This window comes from Rhizophagus irregularis, chromosome 26 (genome assembly GCF_026210795.1).
Source record: "Rhizophagus irregularis chromosome 26, complete sequence".
Classification (NCBI taxonomy): Eukaryota; Fungi; Glomeromycota; class Glomeromycetes; order Glomerales; family Glomeraceae; genus Rhizophagus; species Rhizophagus irregularis.
The window spans coordinates 1734859-1755359 of record NC_089454.1 but is presented as its reverse complement, the minus strand read 5'-3'; the positions used below and the strand labels follow the sequence as shown (position 1 = coordinate 1755359).

General features: G+C 29.1%; 7 protein-coding genes across 8 annotated transcripts; 6 read left to right on the top strand and 1 right to left on the bottom strand.

The window, feature by feature from the left end:
• Positions 1-281: 281 nt before the first annotated feature.
• Positions 282-1565, top strand: OCT59_017579 (uncharacterized protein). Its single transcript, XM_025311895.2, has 3 exons — positions 282-549; positions 675-742; positions 819-1565. The coding sequence occupies exons 1-3, from the start codon at positions 375-377 to the stop codon at positions 1080-1082; spliced, it is 507 nt and encodes a 168-aa protein (XP_025167305.2). The 5' UTR covers positions 282-374; the 3' UTR covers positions 1083-1565.
• Positions 1566-3145: 1580 nt separating this feature from the next.
• On the top strand, positions 3146-4676 carry OCT59_017578 (uncharacterized protein; the record flags this gene model as incomplete). Its single annotated transcript, XM_025322031.2, has 8 exons — positions 3146-3196; positions 3272-3336; positions 3435-3654; positions 3733-3906; positions 3978-4037; positions 4116-4196; positions 4289-4302; positions 4395-4676. The coding sequence occupies 8 exons, from the start codon at positions 3146-3148 to the stop codon at positions 4564-4566; spliced, it is 837 nt and encodes a 278-aa protein (XP_025167304.2). The 3' UTR covers positions 4567-4676.
• Positions 4677-6241: 1565 nt separating this feature from the next.
• On the bottom strand, positions 6242-8837 carry OCT59_017577 (uncharacterized protein; the record flags this gene model as incomplete). Its single annotated transcript, XM_025322030.2, has 13 exons — positions 6242-6497; positions 6576-6728; positions 6802-6993; positions 7066-7192; positions 7267-7394; positions 7457-7552; positions 7634-7774; positions 7861-8048; positions 8117-8168; positions 8237-8389; positions 8465-8608; positions 8673-8739; positions 8818-8837. The coding sequence occupies 13 exons, from the start codon at positions 8835-8837 to the stop codon at positions 6399-6401; spliced, it is 1560 nt and encodes a 519-aa protein (XP_025167303.1). The 3' UTR covers positions 6242-6398.
• A 175-nt stretch (positions 8838-9012) lies between these two features.
• On the top strand, positions 9013-12171 carry OCT59_017576 (Methylcrotonoyl-CoA carboxylase beta chain mitochondrial; the record flags this gene model as incomplete). Its single annotated transcript, XM_066137576.1, has 13 exons — positions 9013-9162; positions 9237-9303; positions 9372-9432; positions 9520-9543; positions 9857-9955; positions 10046-10110; positions 10188-10333; positions 10400-10604; positions 10665-10768; positions 10858-11026; positions 11096-11421; positions 11494-11586; positions 11657-12171. The coding sequence occupies 13 exons, from the start codon at positions 9013-9015 to the stop codon at positions 11858-11860; spliced, it is 1713 nt and encodes a 570-aa protein (XP_066004143.1). The 3' UTR covers positions 11861-12171.
• Positions 12172-12251: 80 nt separating this feature from the next.
• Positions 12252-13404, top strand: OCT59_017575 (uncharacterized protein). Its single transcript, XM_066137575.1, has 4 exons — positions 12252-12391; positions 12472-12549; positions 12632-12703; positions 12787-13404. Exons 1-4 carry the CDS (start codon positions 12382-12384, stop codon positions 12849-12851), a joined length of 225 nt encoding a protein of 74 aa, XP_066004142.1. The 5' UTR covers positions 12252-12381; the 3' UTR covers positions 12852-13404.
• A 254-nt stretch (positions 13405-13658) lies between these two features.
• Positions 13659-16449, top strand: OCT59_017574 (uncharacterized protein). The gene is made up of 12 exons (XM_066137574.1): positions 13659-13900; positions 13998-14174; positions 14242-14438; positions 14520-14552; positions 14649-14695; positions 14795-14865; positions 14938-15054; positions 15126-15260; positions 15331-15474; positions 15540-15678; positions 15766-15871; positions 15955-16449. Exons 1-12 carry the CDS (start codon positions 13712-13714, stop codon positions 16172-16174), a joined length of 1575 nt encoding a protein of 524 aa, XP_066004141.1. The 5' UTR covers positions 13659-13711; the 3' UTR covers positions 16175-16449.
• Positions 16450-16902: 453 nt separating this feature from the next.
• On the top strand, positions 16903-20411 carry OCT59_017573 (uncharacterized protein). 2 transcript variants are annotated; one of them, XM_066137573.1, is made up of 3 exons: positions 16903-16918; positions 17154-17304; positions 17396-20411. In XM_066137573.1, exon 3 carries the CDS (start codon positions 17909-17911, stop codon positions 19706-19708), a length of 1800 nt encoding a protein of 599 aa, XP_066004140.1. In that variant the 5' UTR covers positions 16903-16918; positions 17154-17304; positions 17396-17908; the 3' UTR covers positions 19709-20411. The 2 variants fall into 2 exon arrangements, with proteins under 2 accessions (XP_066004140.1, XP_066004139.1); XM_066137572.1 differs by lacking the exon at positions 16903-16918 and adding an exon at positions 16993-17051 and having other exon boundaries at positions 17132-17304; positions 17561-20411.
• Positions 20412-20501: the final 90 nt, after the last annotated feature.

The following is a 20501-nucleotide window of genomic DNA, read 5'->3' as shown; positions in this document are numbered from 1 at the left end:
CGTTCCATTACCCAATTTAGTATTAAACATTATATTTAATAAAAATAGTTAATAAGGAATTGTTCCAAAAAAAGAAAAAATTGTTTTTAATAATAAAAATAAATCATAACGCCACTTTAGAGTTTCCATAAATTATGCACTCCGTTACACAAATATAAAAGATCAAATCATATTAAAGATTATTATGTATATCAATTTTTACCTCCAAGCAGAGATGTTGTAATCGGTTAATCGAAATTTTCTATATAATGGGTTAAATTTTCTTATATCTTTTTTTTTTCAGTTTTAAAAAAAAAACTTTTTTAAAAATCCAAAATATACATATATATATATATACATTTTTTTTTTAGTCTTTCTAATTCTAATAATTAATAATGAAACCTACAAGTTTATTATTTGTTGCTTTGGTCGCCATCTCTGCTTTGGCCCCTACAAGCGAAGCGGTATGCGCTAATATGGCAGTATACACCGATTGTAAAAATAGAGGCACTGCTCAATTAAACGGTTGTGCATTCGACGATTGGAATTGTAAATGCAATGCCAATAATGGTATGTTCAAAAAAAAAACAAGAAAAAAAAGTTATTTAATATAATAATGATATCCCGAATAACCTTTTCTTCTTTTTTCTTCTCTCTCTTTTTTTTTTATTTTCAAAAAATCTCTTTACTTTTAGCTCTTCAAAATTGCTACCTTCAATGTCCTGATGATCTTGATATACAAAATGAAGGAAAAGCATATCAGGTAAGATTCTCAATTTTTTTTTTTGTTCATTTCAATGTAACACGTAATAAATTTTTTTTCTTTTAAATAAATTCAGCCAGCAGTACAACAATCTTGTCAATTAGCTGCAAGTCAATCATCGGCTAAAGCAGCAGCGACTCCTGTAGCTGCAACTCCTTTAGCGACACAACCCGCACCAGCACAAACTCCTCCGCCAACAGTTTCATCATCGAGTCCATCAACTCCATCTGAAACACCCAAAACTAACAACGCCAAATCTTCTGCTGATAGCAATAAAATAAATGTTATGATTGCTGCTGTTCCACCCGTTGCTGCTCTTATAATTGGACAATTCGTTTAGATTTTATTTTTACATTTTTTTCTAATTTTTTTTTTAATATTTTAATTTGTTCTCATTTAAAATTGTACAAAAATAATGTGTTCGATTTTTTAATTTTTTTATCTCGTAAATCTTACCTTTTTAATCTATAGAAAAATATGCAAATGATCATTTAATAAAATAGTGTCGTACACAAAAATATGTATTGGCAAATTTTTACTATATATGGTGGTAAAGAATGATCTTCATACATTTTTAATACGAAACTTCGGTTCCAATTATCGCTTGTAATCCTAAATACATATGCGCCTCATATATTATACGCAGGAAAATAGATCACTAAATAATAAATTCAATTCAATCTTAATACTATCTCTGAGAAGACCCCCTATTTATACCACATTAACATAATTTTGTACTATCATTAATTAATTAAATAATCTAGAAATTATTATATTGGAAGACAACCATATTATAATTGTACTTTAATATTTATATTCCTTCGAAAGAAGTAACAAACGTGGGTGTTATGATATTAACGTACGAACTGGCCTTCCACGTGCAAGTGCATAACTAACTCCTAAACTTTGGTAGGATGTGTAATCACGATCAATATAATTCTGGTCAGGGAACTTTTATCGTGAGAAATTAAATTAAAATGGTACATTATGAGAATTGAAAATATATATGTATATATTAAAAGTTGAGAAAAGTCGCTTCAAATTTTCGAAATTTCAACAACCCCAGTTTCGGAAAACTTCCTATATTAACGTATAGATTTACTACTCGTTAATTCATAAGATAAATAATAATATAATTTTACGATCACCTGTTTTATGACTAATAAAGAATTGATCTTATCTGTTTTTTTTTTTCTTCAAAGGATGAAATAGAATAAAAATTAACCATCGTCACAAACCGGTTAATGCTAATAATAATTAATTTAGAATTACCTTTCTTTATTAAGAAACAATTCCAATATTAAAATATCCAATTTAATCTAGTAGACTTAATGGTTTCGATCTATTATATCTACAGTATAGATTTACTGCGAATACGTCAAAATAACAAAACTTGTTATTGTCACGTGATAAACAAGAAAAATTTGAATTAACTTTTAAAAATAAGAATATCAAAACAAAAATGATGAAATATTTGCAAATCATCATAGATCGACAACCCCGCATGACACTATAATTAGTCAACGTGACATCTTTTCCCCGATTTTTTATTTCTTTAAAAGAAAAAGTTAATATATCATAGTCATATAAAAATCTTTAAATAAACTCATTAAATCAACTTATAATCATCATTTAGTATAATCTGTGAAACATTCGATTTTGAACACGAAGCTCCCATTAGCGGCATGTGATGTTAACTCCTAAATAAGTATCTATTTATTTGATAGTCATAGTCATCAGATAGCAAATATTTCAAAGTAGAGTCTAATAATTATAACTATTGCACAATTTTTATTCTTTGTGGCGTCATATTCATTTGATCTTGTCCTCCTATAAAGTTCATATGAATTTATTGCACAGCAAAATTTGAACTCCTTGATCCCTATCCTGACACGTCTTTATTTAAATATATACTCTTCATCTTTATAAATTTTTTCTTCTTCATCTAGTATTCTAGTAGTAAAATTTCTCTGCTTTTGCTAGAAGAAATTGATGGATTGCTAATCGGAAATATGAAATATTGTGAATTTAACCGTACCGATTTAACAATTTAACCGAATTCCGTCACGAAATGACAATGGCAAAATTTGCTCAGGAATTGCGTCATTCATATCCAATCAAATTTTGTTTGTTTATGCCGTCTTTTTTTGGTCTCGTCAATCAATAATTTGTAATCAAAGAATTTTGGATACCGATTATATGATTCAGAAAAAATATAAAATGGGTCGAATTTTTCCTTATAACAAAAAGAATAACCACTTTTTTTAATCACCTATTCCAATTCAATTTATCAATTTATATCAAACACATATTCTTCTTTTAGGATATCTTTATCGTATACACGTGATCATCATTTAAAAAACATTTAACAAATTAAATATATATTAAATGGACTCAATAAGTATGGAAACAGCTTCAAATTATGGAATAATTTTATCAAGAACAATAGGATGGGTAAATATTTATTTTATCATATTATTTGAAAATATAAGTGTGACGCAGTTAACCTTTATTTCTCGCATATTATAGATATATTTCTTTGCATGGTCAATAAGTTTTTATCCACAAGCGATATTAAATTGGCGAAGAAAAAGGTATTTAAATTGATTCTTATTGTTATCTATTCTAATCGTTAAATCGTTAATATTCATTTCAAAAAATTAACTCTCAACTTTTTTTTAAAAAAAAAAAGAGTACATGGATTATCCATAGATTTTCTATGGTATAACGTCTTTGGATTTGCATGTTATACAATCTTTAATTTAGCTTTTTTTTCATCCGAACAAATACGTAAAGAATATCGAGATAGGAATAATGGCAAAGATAACTTGGTACAAATTAACGACGTAGCATTTTCTTTACATGCATTAATATTAAGTACAATCACTTTAGTTCAAACATTCATATATAAGGTATGTCACATGTCATTTTCTTTTCTTTCTTATTATTTTGCATTTTATTTATATATATTTTTTATTTGATTTTTATAGAGAGACCAATCTCAACAAATATCAACTGTTGCATTCTCATTAATGTCTATATTATTGTTCTTTTCATCTTCATTGTTGTTTGGAGCTATCTTTGGATTATGTCATTGGATTGATCTGTTATATTATTTGAGCTACGTCAAGTTATGTTTTAGTTTCATCAAATATGTTCCCCAAGTAAGTTATTTTTCATAAACAAGTCTTTATTACGCCTCGCTTTGTGATCTAATTTAAATATTTCGTTTTAGGCGTACTTAAACTTCAAAAGAAGATCTACTGTCGGATGGAGTATCTATAATATATTATTGGTAAGCATATTATTATTTAAAATTTTATTTTCTGCTTGTTTATTATTTCTCTTATTTAATTTAAATTTTTTGATTTAGGATTTCACCGGTGGTATTTTATCTATCTTCCAATTAGTGTTGGATGCGTACTTACAAGATAATTGGCACGGCATATTAGGGGTAAGTTATTATTAAATAAAGTTATTTTGTTATCACGTGTTTTGTGAAATATTTAGACTAATTCACAACTTATTCTTTTAATTTACTAATAGGATTATGTAAAACTGTAAGTTTTTTTATTTTGATTTTTGATATAATGTTTCCTTTTTTCAAAATTAATTCTAAATTCTTTTTCTTTTTTTTTTATTTAATTTATAGTGGTCTTGGATTTCTTAGCATATCATTTGATTTATTGTTCATGACACAACACTATATACTTTATCGTAATCGGGAAGATCCTGATATATTGGATATATTGCCAGATGAAAATTCGGAAAGTACTCTTTTAATAGCACCACAATCAGATAAACAATTAAACAGATACGTATAATATAGTATAATATAATAATAATATAATAGTATTTAGTTATATGATTTTCAAAAGTTATATAGAAATATTATAAATATTATAGAAATAAATAGTAAAATGTAAATAAATAAATTACCTTTTATTTAAGGGGAGGGCCAGAAATTTTTTAGACCCCCTTCCCCCTTATTTATTATTACTTATATAATAATTCCCCCTTAGCGTGTGTTTTCTCAAAAATTATGGTAATCAAACTTGCTCAGTACCCTCGAAAATAACCGGAAAAAAGATTTAATTAGTACTATTTTTTTTATGAATTTTGTTTTTTATCGCACCCGCGAAATATCGCATTCCCATATAAAGTCGAAAACAGTATTCTTTGATATACTAAATAAAAATTGTAAAGCAGGCATACTATATGGTTTTTAAAAGTGTTACAATAGATACATAAAAGTTGCGTCAAAAATGTAAAAAAAAAATCAAAAGAAAAATTGAGAATTAGAGCGATATCGCACTGATATCGCGTATGCGAAAAAATATTAAATCCTTTTTTTTTTTATATTGCAAATATCGTAAAATAAAAAAAATGAAAAACTTATATGTGAAGTATATGCTGCGGAATTAAATAATTATTATATTAATAGCTATGAATTTTCGTTATTTTTATTTTGAATTTATTTATTTATTTTATTTTATATGCCTAAATAGGACCGGGAAAACCTATAATGGAGGTCACTGTAGTACCCGGCACACTAGTAAAATCCATTGAATTTTTTATATATACAATTTTTAATGAAGCCAAAATGTGTGGATTAAACTTATCTGTTTAAGTTTAGAGTTAAATGCATGATTTATACACTCAATTTAGATTTTTATATATTCTGTGTAACACAAAAAGGTGGTTCGCATAATTAGTAAATTTTTTAAAAAGTGGTTCGCGTTATTATAAAATTTTTTTCGGAAAATTTAATGATCTCAGTTAATATTGATATTAAAAGAATAATTTATGATTCATTTTATTTTTCAGACATTTCTGTATGATTTGTTAGATTTTTAGTTTAATTACTTAAGAAAAATTTTTATTAATTTGGGCAAAACCATCATTTTACTATTGTCCGGTGACATTTATTATAAGTTTTCCCGGTCCTGCCTAAATGTAGATGAATTTTGGCGAATTGCCGGACATATTGGATCACGTGGAGAAGTGCACGTACACGTCACTGAAATTTGTGCAAATATTAAAATTTGTGATACGTAATAAACAAGATAAATAAATGTTACAATACACGCTCCGGACCCATAACGGTTTCCGTTCCGTTTCCTAGTAATAATTTGTAATTGGTTTTGAAATTTAGGATTAGATTTTAGTAATTCGAATTTTAGCAATATGTAATATCCAGGAGTACAGTAATTAATTTGTATGTTTTACAGAATTTCTTGTATTTAGTGAATAAAGAAATGAAACACAGCTCATTATTGTAAAATCATTTCATCACATGGTAGCCAAAAACAACAAAATATTAAAACAGTAATGTAAATATTATATATCCAAATAATTGGCTAAATTTCTCAACATCTGTTACACCTAGAAACATGAAACCACCATCATTTGACTTTTCTTAATTGTAACAATTCTGACGGCTACATTTCACCCTTCTGTAATTACTGAATGCGAAGGAATCCTAAAAACAAATTATTTTTTGAATTTCATGTGATAACTAATAGTATGTTAAACTTTATTGATATATTAATCCAGGACTTTGTCTATAGTTCATTTTACGATATTGATATATTTTAATCTAAATCATAATACAGCTTATTAAATTTTTTTCGAGATCAAACAAAATTTAATTTATTTATGGTTTCCACAAAGTTATAATCCCATCATCGGAATAAGCAGCTAAAATATTTGAAAATGGATGATGTGCAAAGCCGATCACTTCTGCATCAGATAACTGTTAAAGAAAAAATTAAATATTTTTAATTTAAGAATACCAAAATAAACAGTATTATTTGCACGTAAAAAAAGGTACCTTTAACGTTGTAGTTAATTTTCCTGATTGTACATTAAAGCAATACAAACTAGAATCTTCACCTACACAATAAATAAAATCTCCTTGAGGAGACACTGTACAACTAACAAAATCACCATCGGTCTTCTTTTCTGAAGTAAATGATTTAGTTATCTGAAAAAAGAAGGGGATTAAAAAAGGATCGAAGTATGCTTCCAATAATAATAATTACATTAAACTTTCTTACTTGTCCCTTTATTGTCATTAAATAAATTGTCGAACTTTTATTACATACTACGAATTGATCAGCATTTTTCGGCATTTGAACAACACAATTGACTGTTACTCCTCCAGCAATGAATGAACTGTCTCGATTACTACGACCACCAGTTTGTGGAAAAATTGTATGTAGACAACCAGTTGATTTACTGTCCCAAATCTAATAATTAGAAATATCTATAATTAAATTGCCTCTTTTAAGATATTTAAATTTTTCTTAAATATTACTAACTTTTACTGTACCATCACTACTAGCACTTAATATTCTTGACATGTCATGCGAGAATATTGCATTATTAACAAATGAAGTATGCCCTCTGAATTCTTTTATTGTTTTACCAGATTTCAAACCATGAAGTCTGTCATAAAAGATAGTATAAAATATTTTATTTTCAAATGACAAATTATTAAATAAACATAACATCGCACAGACCTGACAGTATGGTCAAAACTAGAACTTAAAATTTGAGTTCCATCCCGATTAAAACACACAGAAGTTACACCTTGGCTATGAGCTGGAGAAAACCGTCTCGTACATTGGCCCGTTTGAATTTTCCAGACCTAAAACTTTACGTCTTGTAAATTATTCTGTAAATAACCAATTTTTTTTAAAATTTAACTACCTTGATAATTCCATCCTGTGCACCAGATACAAGCATTTCACTATCTCTGCTAAAACTTAGACATAGTACAGGATCTTCCATTAACATTGAATTATCCTAATATATATAATAACATATAACATTAATGAATCGTCTCTGAATCGATACTTGCCTAGAAAATTAAACTTTTAATCTAACCTCTATTTGGTATTTAAAATCTTTTCGAAGCTTTCCAGTTAAGTAATTCCATATTTCGATAAATCCATCCAAACTACCAGTGGCTAAATATTGACCGTCAGGTGAAAATGCGACAGCTTCAGCGTGATGTTTTTTTGGAAACTTAATAATAGATGAATGTAAAACGATTGAACTTTACACTTAATTCCCCATATGATTCTTAAATTATAAACGATTATATATTTTACCTTAATTTTATTATAGCATCTCGTAGGAACTGCATCGTCCTCAGCTTTTGTTGTTGGTGCCGAACCTCTAAAAAGATCAAATGCAGTATCTGGTGGCAATAATCCTTGATGCTGTTGCCATTTTAAAGCTTGTCCAAGGAGGGATAAAAGTCTCGAAGACGGTACCACAGTAACTTCACTAGAAAGTTCTGTAAAAATAAATATTTAATTAAATAACAGAATATTAATCATTAGATTATACTAAAACGTATTTAACCTTGTGCAATAACCTGCCGCCTCTTTTCTTTTGTCATTCCTGATGGATATGCCTTAACATCAATATTTTAATTAATTAGACAATTAAAATTTTTTGGTAATATGAATAATGATAACTTACCTCTTTTTGATCAAACCATGTTCGAGAAAGTAAATTTTCAAGGTGAAGATATCGCTCAGAATAATGATCTCTCAAAAGTTGCATTGGATCAGTTTGCCTTAATAAAGTTCTGGCTGCACCTAGTTCTCGCATTTCGATTAATTCTAAAACAATCTAAAAAAATGGAATTATTTTCATCATTGCATTTACCTTGCTACACTATAAGGGAAAATTTAATAAATATAAAACCTGTTCATAGAGGTCAATTAATTTTCTCTGGGGTATTTTCAAATTAGACACAGTGCGCAATACAACTTCCCAATGTCCTTCTATAATTTCATTAGTAAAAGATTCAATTGAATCAACAGTATTAAGAGCTATGGTAGATTCTTCCTAAAATCGATTAATTTGTATGAGAATTCAAGAAATTGTAATACCGCGTTAATGAAGAACAAACCTGTAAAGCGGCATAACTATTTGGAAGGTTACTTTCTTTCAAAAATTGTAAAATTAATCGAATTACGCTATAAAATGAAAAAAGAAAGATAAATATTCAATTTATAAGATATAGAAATAATAACTGTAAATTTAGTATTTTTTACTCTGTTGACTCAATTTCCATGGTTTATGTGCATATATAAAAACTTATCGAATTTTGCGTTTCAGTTTATTATTTAATCTCACATTCTGATCTTCCAAAAATGGAAATCCCTCATCACAATTTTATACGATCGGTACGACAAATAATCGATATAACTGAATCAACCAATCTTTTAGTTTATTTTGTTATCTTCATTATGCAATTTACAAGGTTTTTTTTTCCTTCACTTCGAAATGAGTTTATTTTTAATTGCCGCACGAAATTGAAACCAACGTATCATACCTGGCATGAGAAAGTTGCGAATGTTTTACCAAATAATGTCGACAATAATAGTGACGTGTTTAAGGTAAGTACTTTTTTTTACTGTATGTTAATATGTTAATAAAAATTTTTTCATATTGAATTTAATTATTGTAATAGGAAAATGCTGACAAAATGAACATTTTGGTCGAAAATTTGGAAAATTTAATAAATAAAATCGTATTAGGTAAAATCAGTTTATCCATTTAATTTTTGCAAAATTTGTAAATAATTTGTCTTCTGAATTCCTATCAGGTGGAGGTGAAGCAGCTCGAAAACGTCATTTAGAACGCGATAAGTTATTACCTCGTAATAGGTTGACCCTAACTTTTTCTTTACATCCTGATTCGTATTGTTATACATAATCTTATATCTAACCCTACTCGAATTCGTTCCACTAAAGGATAAGTCGTTTACTTGATAATGGGTAAGTTTATTTATAATTCCTTCTATATTAGGCGACACAAAGTGGTAAAAATGGTTTTCATAGTCCGGCCGGGTCAGTTTTGTTAAGTCTTAAAAAAAAATTTTTTATATTATTACTATACCGGGTGAGAATTTTTTAAAAATTGAAAAAAAATTTCGCATATAAAATTTTTGAAAAAAAAAATTAAAAGCCGGGTTGCCGGGTTATTGATGAAATTTTTATATTATGAAAACCATAAAATCAAGTTTGTATGGCCTTAGTTCCTGATTTTTTAATTTTAAAATAATGATAATGATTTGGACTATATTTAAAGATCTCCCTTTCTAGAACTTTCACAACTCGCTGGTTATAAATTATATACAGATGAAATACCCGCAGGTGGAATAATCACTGGAATTGGATGTGTTAAAGGGTTAGCCTTTATTCTATATAATGATTACTATTAAAAAAAAAATACACAGTTGATGAAAGTTGAATATTTATTTTGTAAGTTCTGATGCAGGGTGGAATGTATGATTGTTGCTAATGACTCAACAGTTAAAGGCGGAACATATTATCCCATTACAGGTATAACTTTTTAATCGGTTATAACTTACAAACTTTTGTATGTAGATATATTGACTTTTATTTTTTAATCCTTATAGTAAAAAAGCATTTACGAGCACAAGAGATTGCACGAGAAAATCGGTTACCGTGTATATATTTAGTAGATTCAGGAGGTGCTAATCTTCCTCAGCAGGCAGAGGTTTTTCCAGACCGCGATCATTTTGGACGCATTTTCTTTAATCAGGTAAGAGTTATAAATAAAATAATCAAAATTTATTACATATATTTAATTGATTGATGTTTAATTTAGGCTGCTATGTCATCCGAAGGTATATCACAAATAGCCGTTGTGATGGGATCATGTACAGCAGGTGGCGCTTACGTTCCTGCTATGGCGGATGAAAGTATTATTGTTGCAAAACAAGGTACCATTTTCTTAGCCGGGCCTCCATTAGTCAAAGCAGCCACTGGAGAAGTTATTTCGGCAGAGGAACTAGGAGGAGCGGATTTGCATTGTAAGTAAATAATCATTAAATTGAAAAAATTAAATATAGTGATAACTTTTAATATGTCAGGTCGAATATCTGGGGTAACGGATCATTACGCTAGTAACGATGAGCATGCCTTACAAACTGCAAGAAAAATTGTTGAAACGCTTAATTTGTCAAAGAAACCTGATGTAAATGTTCAAAATTATAAATGTATACGCATATATATATATTTCATAAAACATGGAGGTTAAAAAAAGCTTATCATTATTATTTTAAGTTATTAATTAAGAAGCCCGAAGAACCTCTATATTCTGCATCAGAGCTCGGTGGTATTGTGGGTGATAATCTGCGCAAATCTTTTGATGTCAAAAATGTCATTGCGCGTATCGTAGATGGAAGTCGATTTGAAGAATTTAAAGAATTATATGGAACAACATTAATTACTGGTAGATTTTTATTTAACTTTACAACTAAAATGTATTCATTTATTGATATATTATGAAATAATTTGACAGGTTTCGCGCATTTATACGGTTACCCTGTTGGAATTGTTGCTAACAATGGAATCCTTTTTTCCGAATCAGCTCTTAAAGGAGCACATTTTATTGAGCTTTGTGCGCAACGTGGTATACCACTAATCTTTCTTCAGAATATTACAGGATTTATGGTTGGTTCATCCGCAGAAGCCGGTGGTATTGCCAAGAATGGCGCGAAGATGGTGACTGCAGTATCTTGTGCCAAAGTTCCAAAACTGACGGTTATTATTGGTGGTAGTTTCGGTGCCGGAAATTATGGAATGTGTGGAAGAGCATATAGCCCCAGATTCTTATGGATGTGGCCGGTTAGTCCAACATAAAATAAGATTTCATTAGTCAAGAAACTTTATAATTAACTTTACTTGTTTAATATATAGAACGCGCGGATATCAGTCATGGGAGGTGAACAAGCCGCAAGTGTTTTGGCTCAAATTAGAAAAGAAGCAGAAGCCAAAAAAAAAGGTGAAACGGTACGTGAATTTTCATTAGCAATGATAAAGATTGATATATGTAAATGTTAATTTAAATATTCATCGACAGTGGTCAATGGAAGAAGAAGAAAAATTCAAGAAGCCTATTCGTGAAAGATTTGAAGTTGAAGGTCATCCATATTTTTCCTCAGCGCGTCTTTGGGACGATGGAATTATTAATCCTGCTGACACACGTAAAGTTCTCGGATTAGCATTAAGTGCTACACTTAACGCACCAATCGAGAAGACACGTTTTGGTATATTTAGGATGTAGAACCTTTGATACGTTTATTGTAAATTCTATAACAAATAATTAATTTTAACTTTATTTTTGTCAATGAGATGATCAATTACTGTGTATAGCAGCTGTATAATTACGTATATGAATAGTGTATGTAAATCGGGCGTTTATTAATCACAAGACAATATGTATAACATTAAATTAAAATCTTCGCACACTTATACAATATGACAGACTTTCATGTATTATTTCGTCTCAAAGTACATATATTTTAGGGCTGATACGACCATTTAGCGTCATGACCAGTATCTTTAAATGAATAAATTAAAAAGTTTTTACATGTGAACGATGTTCATACGCCCGATATACGCCTATATAAAAATTTATTGGGTATATTTTTATTCATATATATAAAGGCCATTTAAAGTCGTATTGATAACTTTAAAGTTTATCAAAATAACAATAAACTGAAATATATATCAAAGAAAATATTACTTTTTTTCGTGTTCAAAGACTTTTCAACTTTTTTTCTGTATATAATAAATTTATCAAGAATGAGCGAGGGTTCATGTCAAATAATATTTTAATTTCTTTTCGTTTATATTTTTATGTTGCTTTATAGCTCATTATTATTTCAAATTTAGTCAAGAAAATCATTCGTTTCAAATCAGATGCAAAAGATGAGGACATCGAAAAAACTGAGAAAAAAATTACAGAACTTGGTACAAATATTTTGTAAAATCGTTTGTAATACTTTATTAAAGATCCATCTATTAATATGATCGATCTAATAATCTAAAATAGGAGGTAAGATCACAGGCAAAACTACAATAACAGGAAAAACTCTCATGGTTACCCTACCAGCTGGCACCATTAGTAAGCATATTAAATTATAAACTATTTTTTTCTTTTTAATTTAATATGCATAAAATATATTTAATATATTTTCACTATTGCAGCTACTTTTGATGCTGATAGTCACGTTGATGGGATTGAAGACGATGCAGTAGTTACAACTCAGTAGATTTTTAGTTTTGAGCATTTTTCTTTTTTTCAAATATATGTTATTTTAATTTATTAAAATAAACATTGAAAAAATTCAACGAAAGAAAGTTTATATTTTATATATTATAATTAATAAATTAATTAAATTTTTCATATTTCCTAAATATCTAATTAAACCCATGTACAAGTCTTCTAAAGTTTCCAAGATTTCTTTTTTGACGTTCCTATTTTCAAGAATAAAAAAGAATTACGGTTAAAAAAAAATTTATTTTTATCTAAATCAATTAATATGTTAATATAAGATCATTTTTTTTTTGCGTGATATCCTTTATCAACACTTTTATTTCAGTGGATTGACAGATTAATTTAGGTTTAATCATATCGAAGTGAAGATACAAAAAGAAACATTCGAATTTACCTATGTAATAAAAATTATTATAAAATAAAATTAATAAATATTTAACAACAAAAAAATTTGCAAATGTAAATGAAATTTATATATCAGAACTTCTTAGAGGTTAAATTTAATAGTCTTCATGTTAGTCTGAAACTTTTATATCATCACATATATACATTTAAAAAAAAAAACTTTTCGCTTACCTTGAAGAAAAAAATTTTTTTTCAGTTTATCAGCTGATGATAACAGATTAAGTGTGAATTTATGGGTGATCATAGCCAGTGATGTAAAAAAGTGATAACGAAACACGAACTTTTTTACTGTAATTTGAATGTGTGACAAATTAAACTCGTTATTTTATCCGTTATTTCAATGATTTTCTCACACCTTCTTTCCTTCTTTTGATGATAATAAATTATCACATTTATCGGGATAAATTATACGTCTAAAATACTGAATTTATTTTTTTTTCTCTTGTTGAAATGACTAGTTCATTTAGTTCCGAGGAGGCTGTGGAAAAAGCTTCAACATCGACTCGTGACGCGTATCAATCGGAAAAAGACGCGACTTCTTCACCCCCTGCAGAGTTTTCCGATTCTATCGACAAATCGAGAGAATTGGGTGAAGGTACGAGTTCGAATTTAGCTGAAAAAAGCTCGATTAAGGAGATGGTGAATATATGAAGTGGATTCTTTGTTCTTTTAAAATTCAATTTGTATTTTATCGAATTTGGATGATGTTCATTGACTTTCATTTTTTTGTGCTCAGATAATTGATCAATCAATTATCAGTGAAGAAGAAAGACAAAGTAATATAGAATTTTTTGTTGGAAGAGGATTGAAAACGCCTGAACGTTACATGAAAATTAGGAATTATATTTTAAATGCTTGGTTAAAAAGTCAACCGAAATTCGTTTCTAAAACAAGCGTCAGACCAGGACTTAAGGTATTTTCATATATTATCCATACCTTATTCTTTTTTAAAAACTAATAATTAATGATGATTTGACCAGGATTGTGGTGATGTAAATGCGATTGGACGAGTTCATTTATATCTGGAGTCAATAGGAGCAATTAATATTGGCAAGGATTCCGTAAAAAAAGAGAAGCGTCCTGTAAAGAGAAAATCACTTGATGAGACTACAAAGAAATCAAATACTAATATAAAACGTAAAGGGAAGTTGGAAGATAGTGACTATCGTCGAGGACGGTAAGAACAATGAATCATATTTTGACAAATTGCTTAATTTGATAGGAACGTTTTGAACTTTAATCCTTTTCGATCATAAAGTGGGATCAAAGTTCTTAACGATAATGGCGAATGGTAAGAGCAAATAATTCTTTTTAAGGCTAATTATGTAAATTTCATACATTTTTTTACCTTAAAAAACATGTATACATTTTTTTTTTTACGTTCAAGGGAAAATCTAAATGGATCTAAAGAAAATAGTGTGGAGCCGACGGGAGGTATAAATATTATCGAATTGTTCTTTTTTTTTTTGAAAAAATAATAGCATATTCGATCAATGATAAATGAAGTGTTATCGTACTTGGATAATAATTAAGATGACGTTCCCATACGCCGAAGCAAAAGGTCCCGTACCAATAAAAATGGGGGACGAATCAATTATAACGAAATATCCTTCTATTAAAAGAAATTTATAAATCAACTTGTAATTACATTGTAATACCTTAACAAATAACGTTACGATGCTCTAGCATATGATATGGTAGGTTCTTATGATCCTTTTCGGTTGGTTCCACCACATCATTATACATCGAGAAATCCTGCGCCGTTTCGAGTATCAGTTTCGATGAACGTTATGGTATGAGTAATATGCATTTGGAAAAAAAATCTTTTCGAATAATCCTTAATTGATGTGATTGTAAATTATAGCTCTTGATGGATTTCCACGCTCATTTGGCGCATACGGAAATAATTGGTTTACTTGGTGGTCATTATTTTTCTGATCGTGAAATCATGGAAGTAATATACGTATATCCTTGTAAAAGTTCAAGTACTGGATTTCAGGTATTTTATTTTAATACTATTTAATATTAAAATATTTTTTTTTGTAGTGATAGATATTACGTTATTATAGTGTGAAATGGATCCTGCGTCTGAAGTTGCAGCTAGGGAAGTTTTCGCTGAGAAAGGTCTTGAATTTGTTGGATGGTATCATTCTCACCCAACATTTGATCCTCAACCTTCTATTAGAGATATTGAAAACCAGACTCAATATCAGGTAAAAAATTATAAAATGAATAAGGGGGTATATTCATCGTTAATATGTTCCTTTCTTATTAATAGGAAATGTGGCGACGCGAAGACGGTGTGGAACCATTTATCGGTGTTATTGTTACACCGTATGATATTGAACATGATTCTAATGTATCAAGATTTCAATTTTGGATGAGTGGTACAAATTACGATCTTTCTGGACAATTCAGTCTGTATTAATTTCTATTTAATTTAGTTCTTTATTCGGGTTTATTGTTTGCGATTAGTAATTCTTTATTGCGCTTTACCTTTTCAGGAACGCCTTATTCATGCCAGCATTCATTTTTACAAAATGAAAACTTGCAAGAAGAAACATTTTCACAAATGGCGAGTTTAGTCGAAGAATATCATAATTACGATCAGTAAGTATGATATATAAAATTTTGCCAATGGTTACAATAATACACAATGAATTAATGGAACAATCATTGTTCATCATATGCAGGCGCGTTAATATGAGTGAAACTTATCGGAAAGATGAAGAAGTTTCAAGGCTTGATAAATTGATCGAGTCATTGTCATCACATATAAATGTTTCCTCAAAGGCAGCTGAAACCTTTATTTCTCAAGTAAGGGAATTAATGAGTGATGACTTCCGTCCCAATAAGAATGAAGAAGCAAGCAAACTCGGAAGTGATGCAACAAAAGAATCAATATTAAGTTAAAAGCTTTAGGGTTTAGAAATAATTAAAGTTATTATTACTATTATACGTTATTTCTTATTCTTATTTGATCAATTGTGTTTTTTTTTGACATTGGTCAGATCGTTGGGGTTTGTGTTGCAAATTAGTTTTTGAATGCATCGGATTTTTTCATTGTACCAAAACTTGATTTTTTTCTTTTCACAAATTTAAGATTTACATCTCACATGACACATAAAGTAGAAATTCAGCCAACTGTCCCCAACTTGTATACAAATATTGTAATTGGCGGGTATTCTAACCGATTTTGTATTTTTGTTTATTGACAGTATTATATTTATCAGATTTTTTCAAAAAAAAAAAAAAAAAACTGGTGATAACTGGATAACTTGGATAACTGATGAGTGATGAAAAAGTCGTTATAATCCCCGTACGGGTTAAGTGTAATTTGCACAACCTTTAGTTTTAGTAGTATCTACTGCAAGAGAGAAAAAAATGAGGCTATAGAGGAAAGAAAGAGAAAGAAAATTATTTACATATTAAATAACCGTTTTAAGTTACCAAAATTTTTCTGCCGCACATTATAAATACTTATTGTAAAACTCTAATATTGTGAATCCTTCACCCTTTCTTCCCCTTTTTCTTTCTTTTTCTTATTCTTTTTCTTTCAGTCCTCTTTTTTTTTTCTTTTCCCCTTTTTTGTTAAGAAGTTTATATTATATTGTTCTTTAAAAAAATTTTTCTTTATTTTAAACCTTTTTTTTATTGGTTTAGTATTCATTTTTTTTTTTTTAAAAAAAAACAAAAATAAAAATAATATATATATTAACTTGTGACGTTTTACGTTGTCTCTTTTTTTTAAAAAAATATTTTACTACGGTACATCTCATATATATTTCAAGTATACTTTGATCTTACTATTTTTTTTCTAATGACCTTATAATAATACGTTATGTTAAAAACGTGAAATTTTTCTTTTAGACACTGTCTGCTTATAATATAGTATGCCAGCACTTGATAGTTCACTCACAATGAACGGGCAAGAAAGTTTACAACAAATGAACGAAACAAATTTTATTCCTTTAATACTTCAAGCACAAGATCTTGTAGCTAAATTGGAAAATAGGGTTGTTGAATTGGAAAATGATTTGGAGGTGTGTATTGTAAATCTCGGATGTTATTATATATAAAGTTTGTGTAAATCTCGGGGAATATGCGTTTTTTTATTTGAAACAATCTTTTTAGCATAGAGTATCAGTTGAATCAATATATCAATCTATGCTGCAACGATGGTTGTAGAAGTTCAACAAACTTCGCCAGCGGATGATAATATGATCGGGCATGATAATTTGATAAATTAAAATTTGATAATAAAATCTTTAGTTAACATTATTTTTATTTTTGAACCAGGTTATAAACGAATCTCATGAACAAGAACGTGACCAATTGCTTCAAGAACTTGGTGAGAAAGATGAGTATGTTCATAATTTGAAAACAAAGATTAGCAGACTCGAATTTGGAGCTCGAGAGGCAATAATTGTATTGGCAAGAACTGTAGAAACATTTAGAGCTCAAAATCTTGATGACGATGATGATAATAGCAAAGATGATGATGATAATGCTACTGCGGTTGAATCGAACGATTTAGAAGGACAATTTTTAGATAGTATTAAATTATGCCTAAACTATTTAAAAAACGCTCAAAATAATAATAAAGTTACTTCTAAAGAATATAAAAAACAGCACTCATTCGTCTCAATGAGGCGTGATTCAAAAATTCAACCATTTAACGACGATTACGAATCTGATAGAATAAATGATGAACAAAATCCTGCAAACGATAATGATAATGATAATAATGATAATAATAATAATAATTCTCAACAGAAACCAGACGATGATAATAATATCTCAAGAAGAGAGTCTGTCTGCAGCGAATTTTCTGTCAGTCTTGATGATGTTGATTTAGATGGAGATGAAGACATTGCAGATTATCCTGATCCTCATGACCCTGAAGAAATTGATGATACTTACCAAACTTCAATTAATTATGATAATATTGATGATGAAGAAGAATTGGAACATCGTCGACGCGCAGACTTTGCAATGTCTAACAATAAAACGTTAATTAATAATTATGTACATGATGAACCAGAAGACATTGACGATCGAACAGAACGTGAAGAAGAAGAAACAGATCAGGAAGAAGAGGAATCAGATGATGAGCTTGACACGCATATTCATGATCATCTTCCTCCACAGGGACCTGTTCCTGATTTATCTCAAACAGCAAATCTTTGTCCAAATTGTAATACATTACTTGCGCAAGTTGATCAACATATTGAAGAACGTGCTTATCTTAAACGAGATCTTTCAGCTCTTGCTATATCTCTTTCGGAGGAACAAACTCTTCGTGCTCAACTTCAAGTTAGTAAGGAGAGTTTAGAACAAGAAATCGATGATTGGATAAATGCAATGTTTGATAAAGTAAATCAAATGGTATTTGATGAAGCTAATACCCATGAAGAACTAGAAATGTTAAATAGAGAATTTAAAGGTAAATTAGAAGCCTCTATCAAATCTTCGGGAACTAGACAAGACCGCTTAAGAGAGTTGAAATTATTATTGGTTCATCTGGATACAACAAAACAACGACAAACAGCGCCAACTCCAACTAGTGGATTAAACAGAAATTCTGTCATAAGGAGGAGCTTAATGTCAAATTCCCCTGTAAACAGTCCTCGTTCTAGCAGAATATTTGGAAACTTTGGACATATGTCGCCTAGTATTTTCTCTACTGCTTCTGTTGATGAATACATGCAAAAGGGTAGACGCGTATATATTGATGGAGTTGTGTTTGAAGAATTCCAAGAATATGTTAAATCATTTGTAACTTCTCCTGTTCCTACAAATTCTACGCCTACTCATGCATTTATGAAACGTTGTATGGTTGAAGATATTCAACCTTGTCTTTTTGAAGGAAGCAGTGGCTGGAAATCACCTTTCTACAAGAGACGCTTATTAGATGCCATTATGAAGAATCAATGCGAAATTCAAACTATATATTTCAATTCTTCGAATTCTACACCAATGTCCAGTCAAATTAGCAATACGTCAATTACACGGCAAAATAGTTATCAAGAACCTCCGCCATCCCCAAAAGTTAAATGTGGCCTTTGTGGTCATTTAAGAAGTTGTGATTTCCGTATGAGACTTTCTGGACCTGATGCAGTTGTACCACCATCAGCTACAACAATGTCATCTTCACGAACATCAAGATTCTCTGTAACTGGAACCCCTGGATGGATTCCTCTTGATCGATTCTGTAGAGATCGCGTTGTTGCTGTTTGCGATTTCTATACTTATCTTTCACATTTACGTCAGGGACTACTTGCTAATTCAGCTGTTTGGACTATGTATAAACAATGTCTTAAACATCGTAGAAAGATGGGAATGGCACGTGTTGGTAGTTTGAGTATGTTCGAAGAAGAGGAAGCTCTTAACAACGAACTATTAAACAATCCTGAAATGGAAGGCATGGTCGTTATTGTTCATTAAAAAGAAAAAATATAATTTGCTGGACAATAGATCGACGGGGAGCCTAATTCTTAATGATAGAGATATAATTATTTATTCTCCGTTATTTGTATAAAAATTTTTTACGCGTGTAACAACTTCTGGAAGTATCTCGGCTTTATATTTTGTCCAAGATTCAAGAATTCGGGACAGAACAATAGGTTGAGACGATCTAGATTCTTGCACTTTGGATAATCTATAAAAAAATTAGTGGGTGTCTTCTATATAAGTTGGGTTTATAAATCAGATTCAAAAAATTTTTTAAAAAAAATATATATATATATATATTACCAAATACATATATAAACTTTTCTTGTTTAAATTCTGACAAGAAGACAAAAAAAAATAGATGATTTTTATAATATATTAAAATATACATATATGTAACAATATATTTATTATTTCTTTTTTCTTTTATAAAATAAAAAAAAAGCTAATTCAAAAGCTAACATATATATTATATATATTACTTTTCTGTTTTCCTTTATTTTCATCTATTTTTGTATTTTAAGTGATAACATTATTTTCATTATTCTAAAGATCCTTATTTAATATCCTTATTTAAAAATTCTTGTTTTTTTATTTTTTTGCGTTGATTTCAAATTCAAATTATTGTCTTTTTTTTTTGAGTCTATTATTGCGATTATTGTTTTTTCCAGAAATAAAAAAAAGCTTTTTTGAAATTACATGTCATGTGTTAGTACAGCCAACCAGATTGACCTAATAGTGTAATCTCTGTGTGAAAAAAACGGAAATTTCTGGCACGTTCTTTCAA

Bases quoted from the DNA above. Each gene is read 5' to 3' on its own strand.
- OCT59_017573 (XM_066137572.1), top strand. From the start codon at position 17,155: ATGCCAGCACTTGATAGTTCACTCACAATGAACGGGCAAGAAAGTTTA. The intron at 17,305-17,560 runs GTGTGTATTGTA...TTTTTGAACCAG, and splicing joins AATTGGAAAATGATTTGGAG to GTTATAAACGAATCTCATGA.
- OCT59_017579 (XM_025311895.2), top strand. From the start codon at position 375: ATGAAACCTACAAGTTTATTATTTGTTGCTTTGGTCGCCATCTCTGCT. The intron at 550-674 runs GTATGTTCAAAA...CTTTACTTTTAG, and splicing joins TAAATGCAATGCCAATAATG to CTCTTCAAAATTGCTACCTT. The intron at 743-818 runs GTAAGATTCTCA...AAATAAATTCAG, and splicing joins ATGAAGGAAAAGCATATCAG to CCAGCAGTACAACAATCTTG.
- OCT59_017574 (XM_066137574.1), top strand. From the start codon at position 13,712: ATGACTAGTTCATTTAGTTCCGAGGAGGCTGTGGAAAAAGCTTCAACA. The intron at 15,055-15,125 runs GTATGAGTAATA...TGTAAATTATAG, and splicing joins CAGTTTCGATGAACGTTATG to CTCTTGATGGATTTCCACGC. The intron at 15,872-15,954 runs GTAAGTATGATA...CATCATATGCAG, and splicing joins GAATATCATAATTACGATCA to GCGCGTTAATATGAGTGAAA.
- OCT59_017575 (XM_066137575.1), top strand. The intron at 12,550-12,631 runs GTACAAATATTT...AATCTAAAATAG, and splicing joins GAAAAAAATTACAGAACTTG to GAGGTAAGATCACAGGCAAA. The intron at 12,704-12,786 runs GTAAGCATATTA...TCACTATTGCAG, and splicing joins CCTACCAGCTGGCACCATTA to CTACTTTTGATGCTGATAGT.